The sequence below is a fragment of the Phodopus roborovskii genome, unplaced genomic scaffold, assembly GCF_943737965.1.
Source record: "Phodopus roborovskii unplaced genomic scaffold, PHOROB, whole genome shotgun sequence".
NCBI lineage: Eukaryota > Metazoa > Chordata > Mammalia > Rodentia > Cricetidae > Phodopus > Phodopus roborovskii.
Window position 1 is genome coordinate 20,494,171 of NW_026125391.1, and position 16,383 is coordinate 20,510,553.

Genomic DNA, 16,383 nt, shown 5'->3' on the forward strand with positions numbered 1-16,383 from the left:
ACTTATTTATCAGCAACTTCCTGGCATTGTGGAAAATATACTTTAAAAAAAAATGAATATAGTGCTAGGCTAATGAGTTTTCCCCTTATTTCAGAGAGTATGTATAGTAAACTTTTAAGTTTGATAGAAAGTCATGCTAGCAATTTTTTTTTTTTTTTTTTTTTTTTTTTTACCATGGTGAGCTTCTGTTTGGTTGTTTGCTGAGTATTTTATCAAGATGGTAATGTTAGCTTCTGCTCATATAACATATCTGTGATTCTTGCTTTCTGTTTTACTACCGGCATTTTGTTTATTTATTGTATGTATATATGAATTTAGGCACACACATGTCACTGAAAGCATGTGGAAGTCAGAGGTGTATCTTAGTTACAGTTCTGTTGCTGTGACAAAACAGCATGGACCAAGGCAACTTATAACAGAAAGCATTTAATCAGGGCATGATCATGGAGACAAGCATGGCCGGAGGGAAGCAGGCAGGGTGCTAGAGCAGTACCCCAGAGCTAACATCTTATCAGAAGTGTGTGGGCGGGGGAGGCTGGGTAACACTTTCACAGGGGTCTCCTAGGACCATTGGAAAACACAGATCATTAAATTATGATTCACAACAGTAGCAAAATTAAAAAATAGTTTTATTTCATGACTATCAGGGTGATGGTTTGAAGTGTGTATTTTATTACAAAATTTTAAATATCCAAAAGTAAAGGATATAATGGCTCTTTAGATTCACCATCCAGTCTCAACAGTCGTTAACTGTGACTGATACCATCTCCGAATACCCATCTGTGATTGCTCTCTCCTGTCTCACATCCTCCCCTGGGCTATTTAAAGGCAAGTGGAGGTGAAGCCTTGTTGAATGGATTTGTTAGGTGCATTGGAATGCGATTTGGTCATGGGCCCTGGAGCAAGAATTGTTTTATGATCAAACACAGGATCCCAGGTTGGCAGAGAAGGAAGAGAAGGTTTGGCAAGAAGGGAGAAACTAGGAGATGGTTGGATCAAAGGACTTGAGCAGGAAGCAGGTCAAAGAACAGCAATGGAGTGAGTGAGAGGGCCAGGCCCAGTAGAGTATGTAAGTTACGAAAGTGAGTGCATTCCAGTGCAGAAAAAAAGAGCTAGGAGCGAGGACAAGGGGTAGGAAACGTGAAAAATAGCAAAGGTTATTGGAGATGGAAAGACCGCACTGAGAAGGGCCAGTGGTTCACACTGCCTAGGCACTAGTGGTGGCTCTGATACACACCACCCGTGTGGACTAGAATAAGTTACTCACAGGCCCTGTGCCATGTCCTTATCTGGGAAGTGGGAGATAGTCACAGTGACAACTGCCGAGGGTACTAAAAACATGGAATACATACATTTCATTTCAACACGTCAAGTGTGTTCAGGCAATACCTGGCACAGAAAACACACTTTAAAATTCTAGATATTGTCATGGGAGCTTCTTGTAGGTATTGAAGCCAGTAAGGCTAGTGATACTACTGGGGAGAGACCAGGGGAGCTTGTGCCGTGTGTAGTGACAAAGGGGTAGAGTAAGATCTACTGTCTGTCCTCCAACTTTTAACACCACTGATATGGAAGGCTTCTGTTACCAAGGCAAGGTCAAAAGTTAATTTTTAGATGGTTCAGTTTGCCAAGCTTTTGAAGTCATCTTTACATCTCCGTAAGGTTTTGTCTAGTGTGATATACCTTGTTCAGATGTTCTCAGAAGCCAGGCTGTGGTTGCACACACTTGTAACCCCAACTCTTGGGAGGCAGAAACAGGCAGATCTCTGTGAGGCCAGCCTGGTCTATAAAGTGAGTTCCAGGACAGCCAGAGCTGTTACACAGAAAAGCCCTTGTCTTTAAAAAAAAGTTTTCAGAACCAGAGTTTGAAGAAATCCTAATATAAGATGTGTATAGAAGATGGAATGTCTTTGTATTTTTAAAGTTCAGCTTCTATGGGAATTGGTAAAGCTTCTCACTTAATTTTGGTTTAGATGTAGCCATTGCTCCATTTTAAAAATAAATCATTTTCAAAATATGTGGATTATACTCTGGTTTTGAGGAAACTCCTCTCAGAGCTGTTTAAAGAAAGAGGAAACAGTCCTGCAGAGAGAGCTCTGCTGAAAAGCCCAGGATATTCCTCTGTAAATATATGTTTCCAAATTTAATTTAGCCAAGGAGTGCCTTGCCAAATAAAACTTTTTGTTGCTGTTGTTGTTGTTTCAAAGAAGTATTCTAAATCCATGAAAACATCAGTGGTAGAGTTATTTGTTTAAGGCATAGCTTCAGAAGTGGAAAGGCTAGCTGGCTTCATGGGTTTAAAAGAGGCCAGGTGGCTGCGTAGTGGTGGCACATGCCTATAATCCCAGCACTTGGGAGGTGGAGGCAGGTGGATCTCTAAGTTCAAGGCCAGCCTGGTCTACAGAGTGAGTTCCAGAACAGCCAAGGCTACACATAGAAACCCTGTCTCGAAAAACCAAAACACAACACAAAACAAAAAGAAGCCATGTGTTTAACAATTTCTGTAGGGGGGGAGGGAGGAAGCATTTATTGTTATTTTGTTATTTTGTTGTTTTTGATTAATGTTTTGTCTCATTTTGTCAAATGGTGGCCTAAGGAGGTGTACAGTAATCCTGTGTAACTAGAGAAATCACTTTGCTGAGGACACCAGAGTGTGTGTGTGTGTGTGTGTGTGTGTGTGTGTTGCTAATGCAAGGACCACTGTCAGAGGAGTGGAATTGTAAGGCAGGTTCAGACAAACACAAAGTATTCCAGGATGGGGGTAATAAGGCTTTTTTCTCAGGCTTGCCCACTGGTGGGAATGGATTTTCTTCCCGTTCTTGTATTAGAATGGAGGATGTAGTGATGTCTGTCTGCTATAGACCTTCAATGCAGGTTGGAACTCACATACCAGAGCTATAAAAAGCCACCAAGTTTGACCCTGTCACAATATTCAGCTAGACAGATGATAGTGCCCTTAGCAAAGACTGTGAGCTCCGGTTTAACCTCTGACTCTACACAGACAAGGGCTAGACTCAGATTCTGTCTGTCACTTAACATGGGACAAAGTGGAGCCAGTCTCAGCCTCAATGTAGTGATAGCTTTTGATGGCATTGTGTCATTCTGTACGGTTCCTTCTAGAGAAAGCAACAAACGTTTGTTTCTTTTTATTCTGGAAATCACTGAAATTCCTCAGTTTTTAATAACATCTTTGTTTGAACATTAAAATACTAACCCAGAAGAGCCACTGGGTTATTGGAAATCTTAGAAGTAAGGAAACTACAACATAAACTTAATTGTGAAATTGGCTCCTAATCCTAGTCCTAGAACAAGGTTTTCGACCTTCCTAATACTGTGACTCTCATGTTGCATTGACCTCTGACTATAAAGTTATCTTTGTTGCTACTTCATAACTGTAACTTTGCCACTGTTACAAATTGTAATATAAATATCCGTGTTTTCCGATGGTCTTAGGTGACCACTATGAAAGGGTCATTTGATCCCCAAAGGGGATCCCACAGGTTGGGAACATCTGTCCCAGTCAGAAGCATCAGATGTGACACACAGCAAACTCTTGGGAAGTGTTGTGCAGTGCGCTGGGCTGTGTGATTGCCATCAGCCACTGTCCCGGGCAAGTCTTGGCAGCATTTGAGAAGTCCACTCAGAATATCACTTCTGTCTTGAGCGAACTGGACACCTGTAGAGCTTCCCAGAGAATGTATAAAGTGCACTGAAATTTCCCAGACTTCTGACCTACATTTTAATCTACTGAAATACAATTTCAGGTAAAACATGGCTACTCTAAGAGAGTCTGGTGTACACTTGTTGGGAAGATCTTGTATTATTTTCGAAGTCAAGAGGATAAGGTATGTATGCATCTTAATGGCCCAATGAGTGAACAAACTTTGCCTGTGCTCGCTTAGAAAGCTTTCCCTACTGACTTCTCTCTCGCTAGGCAGAACTCTAGAACTCTTGGTAAGTTGCTGTTATATTTATTACTGAGATAATAACCTTCTTGCACCTTGATTGTAAATTTCAGTTAGTGACTTTTACCATCCCCCACCCCCACACTTTGAAAGAACTGGAAAGGCAAAGTCTTCTTTTATTCCCTCCTATCCTTCATTTTGCCACGCTTCCCAGTGTTATGACAGATTAGGTAAAGCTAAGAGAAGTGAACATCCAGGAAGGATGGCGAAGGGAGGACACAGAGTCCAGACTGTCCGGTCCTCAGATGCCCGGATACCAGGGTTCATCCATTTGTTATCCCTGTATGTTCTGTCTACTTCACTTCTAAACCATTGTCCTCCCTCACACCCAGGAACTTGAGCAGTCTTCACTTTGACAGATGGGTCATCTGTCAAAAGTGAAATGGCCACAGTCACTGTGGGCACTTGGAACCACCTTATTAATGTCACTGTGACTATACAAATTTAGCCATATGAGCCTCGAACACTGTATTAAATATTGAGGTGACAGAGACTAGAAATTCTTGGGCTTGTTATGCCTGGAGCACCTAATTAGGAGAGTACTATTCTGTCTTATAGTAGCATTCATTTCTTCACATTTTTAAAAACCTACTTTTTATTATCAATGTGACCTTTTGTCCTATTATTTTGCTTTTTCCCTGCCTTCCTTTTTTCCTCAAAAGTCTAGATAAGTTTACATTTTTCTTTTAGAAGTAAAAATTTATATTTAGGTCTACAGCAATGGCTCACTGTAAATTTATATCCATTTAATGAGTAAATAATCTCTGTGAAGAGCTAGCAAAGCTGTGAAGAGTACTGGATGTCCTTGTAGAGGACCTGGGCTTGGTTCCCAGTACCCACACCGAGACACTCATAATCCCCTGTAACTCCAGTTCCAGGGAATCTGACACCCTCTTCTGGCCTCTGCTGGAAACCTCTGACATGTCACACACACACACACACACACACACACACACACACACACACACGAAATAAAAATAATTTTTGAAGAAAAGTGTCAAAAATACATTTTTTGTGAAAGATAATATGTTTAATTTAGTCATCTTTACTATTAATCAGCTATCAGGTTCTTTTCTAAACAATATCCCTCCCAGTAAGATCTCTCTTTTCATTCTATCCTAAAGGAAGTAAAAGTGCAATGATGTGAATATTTGTGACAATATTCTGGGCAGAAGGCCCAAATGCAAAGGCCCCAAGGCAGGAGCATGCCTGCTGTGTTTAGAAAAAGTGTCATCAATGTGACTGGACTGGAACCCCTTAGGAAAAGGATAGTAGGAGGCAAGGTGAGGGATACGACAGGGGCTGAACCATACGGGCCCCGGTGGGTCAAAGAAAAAATGCTGGCTTTTTAAGGGAGACAAATTTTTACCTCTGTGTTGGTAGGGTTTTCAGTAGACCTCAGAATTAATCTGACTCGGGATGGATTATAGGAGAAAAATATACAGATGTGTTTACTGAATGTAAGTTGAACAGGACACACAAGGTTTTGTCAGGAAGTAAGGATCCTAGGAAACTGGACAAATAGCAGTTACTTGGGAAAACAGGGTAAGTAAGGCCTAGGGATGGGCTATTGTAGCTAACTGGCTGGAGAAGTGCCTAGCAGGCTAGGTGGGGCTTAACCAGGGCTTCTGTATGAGCTTCCCGTTTTGATGCTAAGAAAGTTGTTTTCAAGCCTGTTACCAAGGGCATCTTCTGTATGGGCGTTTTACCTCCTGCCTTGAAAGACAAAAAGGGGGGAGTCAGAGTGTTTCTGTTTTATTTTCAAAATAGATATAGTTCAAAATAATCTTTGGACCAAAGAAGTATCCTGCCACCTCCAGGTTTTACTTCGAGTGAGACAAGATTAGAGAAACACAAGACTCCTATTTAGGAACGGGCTGAAGGGACCGGGGAAGATTCTAATTAGGAGACGGTTAGACTAAGCCAGTGCAGGGACATCAGTGGTTAGTGGGGGCTGTGGGCACTCTCAGAAGAGACCGTATATTTTGTGTCAGGGAAAGAAAGGGGTCAGTGATGCTGTCAATGTTTTTGGCCCCAACTTTGGAAAGATGAAGTCACCGAGTGTGGTGTGGTGCGGAAGGCTGGGAGGAGCAGGTGGTTGAGGTGGACGTGTTGAAGGGAGTTTGAAACTCTGTTAGACACCACATCATGAGTCTGGAGTTAGGCATTTGGGAGTCGCTAACATCTGCTGGGATTAAAGCCATGAGCTTGGATGAGATCACCACCGTGTGTGTAGGTGGTCAGGACAAAGATCCAAGCACAGAGCCCTGGAATGCATCATACAAATGGATGATAGCACGTCTTTGTGGTTAGAATGCCTTTTTTTTTTTTTTTTTTTTTTTTTTTTTTTTAAAGATTGCAGCATGGCTAATTCCAGTACCCAGGAAGCTGATGCAGTGGACCGACTGTAGTGCCTAGATACATAGCAAGGCATTGGCTCAGCACCTTTCCCCACTGCCCCACCAAAAGTAATCCCAGCAATTGCAAAACTGGCCAAATAGTTTAGAAGCTCTGAACCTGGAGAGAGAGCTGCAATGTCCTTAACTAATGTAAAAGTTTAAAAACTAAATAACTAACATGGAAATCATGTTTATGTTAATCAGAAAAGAATAAATAGATAAACTTTAACAAAGCTAGTTGTAGGGAGGTTTTCTTACCCTTAAATTGCAATGGAAAGAACAGCTGTTTATCCCAGGGATGTGTTATACACTGATAAATAGTCTGAGAATAGACACTTATGGGGATCTGAGGTGGCCTTCATCAGCCACCTAGTTATTATTTCTGTAAACAGTATGGAGCCCAGGTCTACACTTTACATTTTGATCCACTAGCTTAACCAAACTGCTCATCAGTTCTGCGAGGAACACTGAATCCTCTGGGTATTTTTGTTGAAGTATTACCATGCTGTCTGAGTCTGGCTGAATAACCTGACACACCCATCCTCGTTATTTTTCTCCTCAAATGTTAAGTGTCCATGCTTGTGTTGTGTCACCATTGGGGTTTCTGCTTGCTACTATTCTGTTTGTAACAAAGTGGAGAATCAGATTTCAATGAGACCTTCAATTTTTTTTTTTTTTTAATTGTGCCTTTTAAAAGTAAAAAGGACGAGGACCATGGTAGCTTCTAGTAGGGAAAGACTGAGCATTCCTGCCGTGCCTTCCTTACCACTGCTAACCTTTGCTTCAGTTCCCTCTAGGTCAGATCAAGCTCTGGGAAGCAAAGGTGGAGGAGGTGGACAGGTCCTGTGACTCAGATGAAGATTATGAAGCTAGTGGACGCTGTCTGTTATCCACTCATTACACCATCGTGATCCACCCCAAAGACCAAGGCCCGACGTACCTGCTGATTGGATCCAAGCATGAAAAGGTAGTCAAAGTCTTTTGGGTTGGTCTAAAATGATTCACACTTTCTACTTGGAGTACTGAGGATTTCGAGCCAACCTTCTAGAAATAAGAACAGATTTTGTGGGGGGGGGGGGAGGAAAAAAAGCCCTTCAATTTCTGTTTCATGAAATACTCTGGAAATAAATTTCATGCCAGTCTTCAATCTGTTGACAGAAGTTGTGTCATGATAGAAATTAATGGCGGTGACAGTGGGGGACAAAAGGACCTTATGTTTAAGAAGTGTGACCCTTGGGGCTGGAGACGGGGCTTAGTGGTTAAGAGCACTGACTGCTCTTCCAGAGAGTGAGATGGAAAATGGAAAAGATGACAAATTTTCAACTTGTCAAAGATTTAAAACTTTTTGTAAGTTTACCTGAGGAGGAAGCTATCACGTGGTACTGGAGGGAGCGTGAAGGCCCAAGAGCACTCTGGGAAGCTCCTGCATTTTCTACTTGATGGGTTTCCTGGAGTCCCTGCCTTCATTATGATCCCTAATTATGTTTAAAGATTGTACACTAAGGAGGATGGAGATACAGCTTGGCAATAAACTGTTCACCACGCATGTGCAAGGCTTTGGGTCTGATCCCAGAATTTTCTTTAAAAGAAATATATACTGAGAAATAATCACAAATTAATTGGTTATATTATTTTTAAAATAATTTTATCTCAAATATTTTTTTTATTTTGGTTTTTCGAGACAGGGTTTCTCTGTTGCTTTTGGAACCTGTCCTGGAACTAGCTCTGTAGACCAGGCTGGTCTTGAACTCACAGAGATCCGCCTACATCTGCCTCCTGAGTGCCTTCCGAGTGCTGGAACGAAAGGCTTGCACTACCAATGCCCTGCCCGAAGTATTTTTAAAAATAGAAAATGTAACAAAAGCTCTTTTTAACTAATAAGTGTTAGATTGGGCAAAATCTATTATCTGAAAATTTCACACTGAGTATTAGTAAAATGCCGAAACTAGAACACTGTTTTAAGTATAATATCAACTTGTAAAAACTTCAGTCTATAAGCTAGGCAGTGATGGTGCACAACTTTGATCCAGTGCTTGGGAGCAGAGTCAGGCAGATCTCTGAGTTCAAGGCCAGACTGGTCTGCAGAGCAAGTTCTAGGCCTACACAAAGAAACCCTGTCTTGAAAAACCAAAACCAAAAATAAAGAAATAAACAAACAAAAACCCAGTATGCACATCTATTTCTACAGATGGAAAAAGGAAGTTGAACTATTGGGTATAACTTTCTTCACTAATTTTTTAATTTCTTCAGTATTCTGTATGTATTACTTTGTCAATAAAATTTTAAATTAGATAGACCTCATTGTATTTCCTAGGATACAAGAACTATACATCTTAAAAGTATTTTAGGTAGGTATCTGTATGTATTCCAGACTCTTAACATGTATTATGGGCCTTAATTTTATCTTGCTTTTCTTAGAAGCATGTGTAGAATATGGTAAAAGTGAAGCATAGCTTGAGCATGGCTCAAGAGAGTAAGCCCTCCTCAGAGGCTTGCCAGCAAGCTTGGGGACCTGAGTTCGATCCCTGGACCCACATGGTAGAAAGAACCAAACTCCCTCAAGTTGTCCTCTGACTTCCACATGTATGCACCCTCTGCACACGCATGCACAAGCTAAAAGTACAAATCAAAAATTAAAGAAAGTGGTTTCTTTTCTGTCTCAAGTTTTTGTTGTTTTGTTTTTACTGTTTTTGCACGCTGTTCCTTCTGGAAAAGTCCAAAGGTCATCTTGGCTAACATTTCCATTATCATGCTCTCTTTTTGAAGGACACCTGGCTTTATCATCTCACCGTTGCTGCTGGAAGTAACAATGTAAATGTTGGATCCGAATTTGAACAGCTGGTTTGCAAACTGCTAAATATAGAGGGGGAACCCTGTAAGTTCCTAAGCACCTAGGCTTGGCGTACATGAAGTGGGTCCCCAACCCCTTGACCTAATGTGGTTTTCGCTTTGTGGCTTCCTCTTGTTGCATGCCTGCTTCCCTGCTGGCTTTGCTTGTAATGAATGGACCGAAATCCTTAGGCTCCAGAATCATCAGCATCCTTCATGTCCTCTCACAACTTTGCCTCTGCTCACATTGCTCCCTTTGCCGGGGTTGCCCCGCTCTTGGCATCTCTCACTAACATAATGATGTACTGGTTAGCCTTAGACCATCTCTTAGCCAATCCATTTGTCTTAAAACTACAGTGTCTTATTACCTTTCGTATTGCTGTGATCTAATGCTTGACAAGCAGTTAAAGAAATCAAGTAGGAAGTTACAGCAGGAAGAGTTCATTTGGGCCTGCCTGCTGTTTAAGGGGGTACAGTCGGCTGTGGTGGGAAGGCACGTGGGCAGGAGTATGAGGTGGTCAATCACAGCACTTACTTTCTCCTTTTCATTCACTCCAGGACCCTGGCCTGTGGAATAGTGAGGCCCAGTATTCAGGGTGGGTCTTCTGTTCTCTGTTAAGCCATCTGGAAAAGCCTCGCAGACACACCTAGAGGCCCATTTCTAAACCTTGTCCCTCTGAGGGTCAGGCTTAGCCATCAGAGGTTTTCTATCTAGACTGGATTCTGTTGTGTGTTTTAGGAACAGAGACCACACCACACTTATGTTTAGGCAGTGATAGGATAGAGCGCTCTCAGCAAGTGCTCTGCCCCTGAGCTCCATGCCCAGCCATAGAGGAGCAGTTTAATAAATATTGATTTCAGGAATGACTTCATGTTCCTCCTGGTCTTAATATCTCCTTCTATTTGGCTTCTCTCAAGATCTCTCTAGATCTTTCTCCCAAGATCCTTGTTGTTAATGACTTTGCTACCCAGGTCACTGCTTATTGTCGTATATAAGCAACATGATGCCATTTAGAATTGTGACAGCCTAGTCAGTTTGGATGTAACACTTCTGCATTCACGTCCTCTAGAACAGAAACATGAGAACTGCAGGGGCCTGGGGCTGTTTGATAAATTAGCATCACTAAAAGGGTCAGGCTAATGGGAACCAAGGAAATGAATCGTCTTTCTCTGTATTCAGCCTCCCAGATATGGAGACATCCCATGCTGTGTCACAGCAAAGAAGGGATCCTGTCCCCTCTGACCACGCTGCCTTCAGAAGCTCTGCAGACGGAGGCCATTAAGTTATTTAAGGTAAAATTGTGACATGTTGGCAAATCAATTAATTAAATGTAATCATTTGTGTCATAGAGTTTGACTCTAAGAAAATCCAAGCTGGGATGATGATGATGACGGTGATGATGATGCTGCAGAAAATAAGAGCTCTGCCATTGAGCTATATCCCCCAGCCTCACTGTCTTTTGAAGAACATATAGGATGGTGCTTTATCAGGAGCCTACTGTGCTTTGTGTGGCAAAGGAAAACTTGGGCATTTTAAGGAGGACAATGGAAAGTGTTTAACAGAACCAAGTTGAACTTCAGAGATGAAAATGCGATGGCTAAAATGAATGACTGCCTGGGTGAGGCACACATGTGTTTTAAAGCTCTGTAATTAGAGAACATAGTGTAATCATCAAGTCTTCTGGATGAAGTGACCCTTTACCATTATAAAATGACCCTCTTTGTCTTTGGCAAAGTCCTCTTGCTCTGAGATCTGCTTGGTCAGCTATTATATTAGCTGCTCTGTATTTCTCTTGATTGGAGTTATCACAATACTTTTTCCCCAATTATTTTAAACAAAAACTACTGCTGAAAGATAGAATGGCTATGAATTGTGCAAAACAAACCTGATCATTTCTTACCTCAAGTGTTTTCTTTTCCATTCAGACCTGCCAGCTTTTTATAAACGCCGCGGTTGACTCCCCCGCCATCGACTACCATATCTCTCTTGCTCAGAGTGCTTTGCAGGTTTGCCTGACACATCCTGAGCTACAGAATGAGATTTGCTGTCAGCTTATTAAACAGACAAGGCGAAGACAGCCGCAGAACCAGCCAGGGCCTTTGCAGGTATATATCTATGCATGTACATGTGATTTAAAATGACATCTGCTGTCAGTAAGAATGATACACATTCAGTGTAGACATTTGAAAAAATACAAATAGTACGAAAGGAAAATGGCTACTGATATTTTGATGTATATCCTTTTGGCTTACTTGTCTATCATATGCTTGTATAAAGTGCATAAGTGTATAGATTCATACACTACCACTGTTTTTTCACACCAGAGTTGCAGTGTGCATATTACCTTCTAAAACCATAAACTATAAACACTTCTCCCATGTCACTAACCATGCTTCAAAAACTTAGTGGAGAGATGGCTTGGTAGTTAGGAGTCTATACTGCTCTTGCAGAGGACCAGAACTCAATGCCTGGCACCTGCAGCAGGCAGCTCACCACCGCCTGTGATGGATTTGGAAGCTGAAGTACAGAATCTGACTCCAGGAGCTTCTCTGTACATGGTCCTTGGCAGTGAATAAACGAACTCTCACAGTTCAACAGTGAATGAGCAACCCCTGCCCCCTCCCCTGTCCACACCCTCCCTCCTATGCCCTCCCCCCCCACTGCTCCCTCTCTCCTGCGCCCCTCCCCCCAGTTTTGCAAACACATGGTGTCTTTCAGTGCTCTTCTTTGTGTATCTGGCATGCCTGTCTTAGGTTCCTTTCCTCCTTTCCAGTGTTAGACTTAACAATCCGCCCCAGCCAAACTGTATCTTGCCAGCAAATCTTTCCTTGGTGCCCCTAACCATTAAGTCCATGTTATATAAAAAAAAAAAATTAATCCATGATACTATGTTTTATTATAGTTTGCCGTGTGTTTATATAAACTTCTACTAGATTAGGCTTCTCAAGGACAAGACCTATCCTTTTCCACCTTTTTAAAGTAAGATTTTAAAAATGATTGATGTTATATTTGCTTAATGAGGAAAAATTCATAGAAAAGGACGAATAAAAGCCAGTGGAGTGGGGAACCACATATGACCCTGGTACCTCACTCAATCTCTGTTGATATTTTATACTTTGCCCTTGTGTTTGTATGTACAGTGAACTGGTGAGGTTTTGAGTAGATGGTTTTTTATTTTTACTGCTTTATAGCCTGCCTTTTTCAGTTATGTTTCAATGGCTTAGTAAAGACATAAAGGAACAAAAGGAAACTGAGTCCCTAATCTTTGCATGTGATGTCAAAAAGAGCTGCTGAATCTATTAGGAAGTGTTGCGCCTGAAGCCAAAGACAGTAGGTATAAATAGGTGGGTCATGGATATGTTGGACTGTTACACTTTGAGAGTACAGGCGCTGAAGAGGTTGTGTATATGAGAAGAGGCAAGCTGCTCTTTTCTCTCCTCCCCTCTGGCAGACACGCTGCTCTGATGTGTCTATCATGGTTTCTGATGAGTGCTACTTCTCCTTACCCAGGGCTGGCAACTGTTGGCGCTCTGCGTTGGGCTCTTCCTCCCCCACCACCCTTTCCTGTGGCTCCTCCAGCTCCATCTAAAAAGGAATGCAGACTCCAGGTGTGCAGAACACTAGCCAGCTGAACCATTTATGTGGCCTCACAAGTCTACGATAAACTATAAGTATTTAATAACCTGCCAGGTATATTCTCAAAAGAATGTGCAAACCCAAATATTGAGACAGGAGGCATTACATTATCATTTATGTAGAGCCTGGAAAATGTTCCCTTTGTTATGTTAAATATCTTGTGCAAGATTGCTGTGAAAATGTGATGGTCTGCTAAAGAATATTTTTAAATGAAAAGACTGTGTTCATTGCAAGTATGAATGACTTAGTATTCACTAGTAAAAGCAACACAATTATTTTGCTTTCTTAGTTTCCCCTTTCATTGCTTTTATCCACATTGGATTCTTTTTGTGGAAGCCTTCCCCCGTAGTTTTCCTTTGTTTTAAAATTGTATTCAAATTGTGTACAAATTTAAAATTGTATTAAATTTGATATTTAATATCAAATTATCAGAACGGTCTTTTTAGACTGAGGCCTAAGGCTGTTGGCCAAGGCATTTCCGGGTTCATGTTGCCAGCATGTTTATGTTAGGTGTTTTTGTTTCCTTGATTGGTAGTGTTGGGCCTCAAACCCAGGGCCTTGTGAAAGTTTGGTAAGCCCTCAACCTCCTGAAGCATACCCCATCCCAAGAGGTTCGTGTTGGGGTTCTAGCTAGACCTTGTGACTAGCACAAACAAACATATACAAGGAAACAAAAAGCAGGTTGGGACAATAGGAAAATACCCCACAGTCCATTATACAGTCTAGATAGAGATGACAGTGACTAAGGATCTCCTGACAAAGGGTGATACCACTGAATGTAGAAATCAAGTATAAATAAATGAACTTAGAAATGTTATCTTCTAAACTCAAGCTAAAATACGTATTTGTGTTTAATCTTAAGCTGTATGTGAGGGGAGATTAAAAATCTCCATCCCACTTATATAATTATGTACTTGGGTAGTTTGCTTAGTATATTGTTTATAGGATATGCTTTTTGTTTGAAAGCATTTTCTTACCTTGTTCAACAGTGAAGTAATGTGCATGATCTTCAGAAGAGGGTTCTGGGAAACTTAGGGGTGTGACTTAGGTAGAGTGTTTGCCTATTATGCCTGAGGCCTTGGGGTCAATTTGGAGTTATCTGCCCTGTAGTTTTGTTATAGTGTATTATTCTTTATGCATCCAATTTGTTAGCATAGTAATTATATATTGACTGTATAATTACTGGTAATTTTAAATCAGGTTGTGATTATAGCAATGCAAGAATATATTTTTAAAACTTCATAGGATTTTTGAATTTATTGCAAAATTAAAGAAACTGGAGTCCCATAACATTCCAGCAGTTTGATATTACTGTGAAAATCATACATGTTAGATTGTCTTAATTAAGTTTATCCTTAGATTTTTATCTTAAGTTTTGCAATACAGGACAGAATTTGGGAAATATGCCATTTACTGCCAGCGATGTGTGGAAAGAACACAACAGAACGGAGATCGCGAGGCCAGACCCTCAAGGATGGAGATCCTTTCAACCCTCCTTCGGAACCCATACCATCATTCCCTGCCCTTCAGCATACCCGTGCACTTCATGAATGGGATCTATCAGGTGGGTTTGCTGGCCTGCAGAGACCAGATCTCTGAGACAAGAAAAGCAAACCCACATTGAACTCTTTGTGCTCATAAGCCTTTCATCTTGAGTTCAATTAGTAGAACCCACACTCAAAAGTTGCCCTCTGACCTCCACACACTCGGCATGACACATGCCCCCCACACACCAAATAAATGTTTTTTTTTTTTTTAAAGAATAAACATCAAATACATAGAGATGTTCATTTATTAAAATGAATGCATTTTCACTTGTATGCATATTGATTGCATACTGTACTATATTTCTTAGCTTACTTCTAATGGATAAGCCTAATTGTAATCTCCACATGACATCTAAACTGTCAAGTGACCTTCTGTTTTGAATTCCCGTCTGTCTGTTGGCTGAAATGGAAATTTCCAGATTCTTATAACAAGCTGACTACCAAAGTCTCCTTTATTTTCTCTAGCAGAGTGCTGGATAAAAAGTTAAGCCAGGTGATGGTGGCAGATACCTTAGTCCCAGCACTCAGGAGGCAGAAGCAGGAAGATCTCTGTGAGTTCGAGGCCAGCCTGATCTACAGAGTGAGTTCCAGGACAGGTTCCAAAGCTACAGAGAGAAGCCCTGTCTCAAAAACAAAACAAAACAAAAAACCAAAAACACAAACAAAAAAGTTAAAGCACTTGGAGAAACACACTACCATTAGTCATGCATCAAATGCACCCCGTTTCCCCTGAGACCTTTTCAATGTGTGTGTTTTTCATTAAGAGAACCGTCTTGCTGTCTTTGTCTAGGTAGTTGGGTTCGATGCATCCACCACGGTGGAAGAATTTTTGAATACCTTAAACCAGGACACAGGAATGAGGAAGCCGGCACAGTCTGGGTTTGCATTGTTCACCGATGACCCTTCTGGCAGAGACCTTGAGCATTGTCTTCAGGGAAATATCAAGGTGAAATCTCATTCTTCAAAGGAGCCAAACTGAACAAAACAACAAAAATAGCAAAAGACTCACTGGTCTGTGCACATTTAGGTCAGGAGTTTCCCAAAAAATGTAACAAACCCAATCAGCACTGTTTTTTAAAATTGTCAAATTTTGGTGAAGCATTGCTTTTTTTTTTTTTTAATTATTCCTTCCTTTTTTGGGGGGGGGGCACATAGAATTCTTAGTATGCAACCAGAGTATACACAAACTGTGTTAACAGAGGGAAAGGAGTGATAATTGTAATGATACCCTAAATATTAGGGCACTAAGAATGGTGGGCCGGCAAATGGCTTAGTGGGTGAAGGTGCTTGCTGCCTGCTAAGTCTGAGTTGGATCCCTGGAACCCACATGGTGGAAGGAAAGAATTGATTTCCACAAGATGACCTTTAACCTCCATGCATGCATACACACACACACGTATACATATGCACAGACACATGCACACACACATACATACACAGACACACACACATACATGCACACATAGACACACGTGTACACACACACAGGCCCATGCACACACATGTACACATGCATACACACACGTGCGCACACAGAGATACACATGCGCATGCACACACACGTATACACACACACACGCACATAGACACACACAGAGGAACACACAAGCACACATGCATGCACACGCATACACATGCACACACACGCACACATATGCACATAGACACACACACACACAGGGACACACAAGCACACATGCGCACACATACACACATGCGCACACACACATGCACACACACACTTGCACACACAGATACACATGTGCACACACACACACCCATACACACATACACATATGCACATAGACACACACAGAGGAACACACAAGCACACATGCATGCACACACATACACATGCACACACACGCACACATATGCACATAGACACACATAGGGACACACAAGCACACATGCGCACACATACACACATGCGCACACACACATGCACACACACACTTGCACACACAGATACACATGTGCACGCACACACACCCATACACACATAC

The 16,383-nt window shown here is 41.5% G+C and overlaps 1 protein-coding gene across 2 annotated transcripts in view; it reads left to right on the plus strand.

The window, feature by feature from the left end:
* Positions 1-16,383, plus strand: part of Plekhh2 (pleckstrin homology, MyTH4 and FERM domain containing H2) — a 91,567-nt gene that overhangs the window by 57,016 nt on the left and 18,168 nt on the right. For both annotated transcript variants that reach the window (XM_051175186.1, XM_051175188.1), the window contains 8 exons: positions 3,765-3,845; positions 7,152-7,331; positions 9,131-9,239; positions 10,374-10,486; positions 11,120-11,299; positions 12,705-12,802; positions 14,217-14,394; positions 15,168-15,323. In XM_051175186.1, coding sequence (XP_051031143.1) covers positions 3,765-3,845; positions 7,152-7,331; positions 9,131-9,239; positions 10,374-10,486; positions 11,120-11,299; positions 12,705-12,802; positions 14,217-14,394; positions 15,168-15,323 — 1,095 coding nt within the window. The remainder of the gene's footprint in view (positions 1-3,764; positions 3,846-7,151; positions 7,332-9,130; positions 9,240-10,373; positions 10,487-11,119; positions 11,300-12,704; positions 12,803-14,216; positions 14,395-15,167; positions 15,324-16,383) is intronic.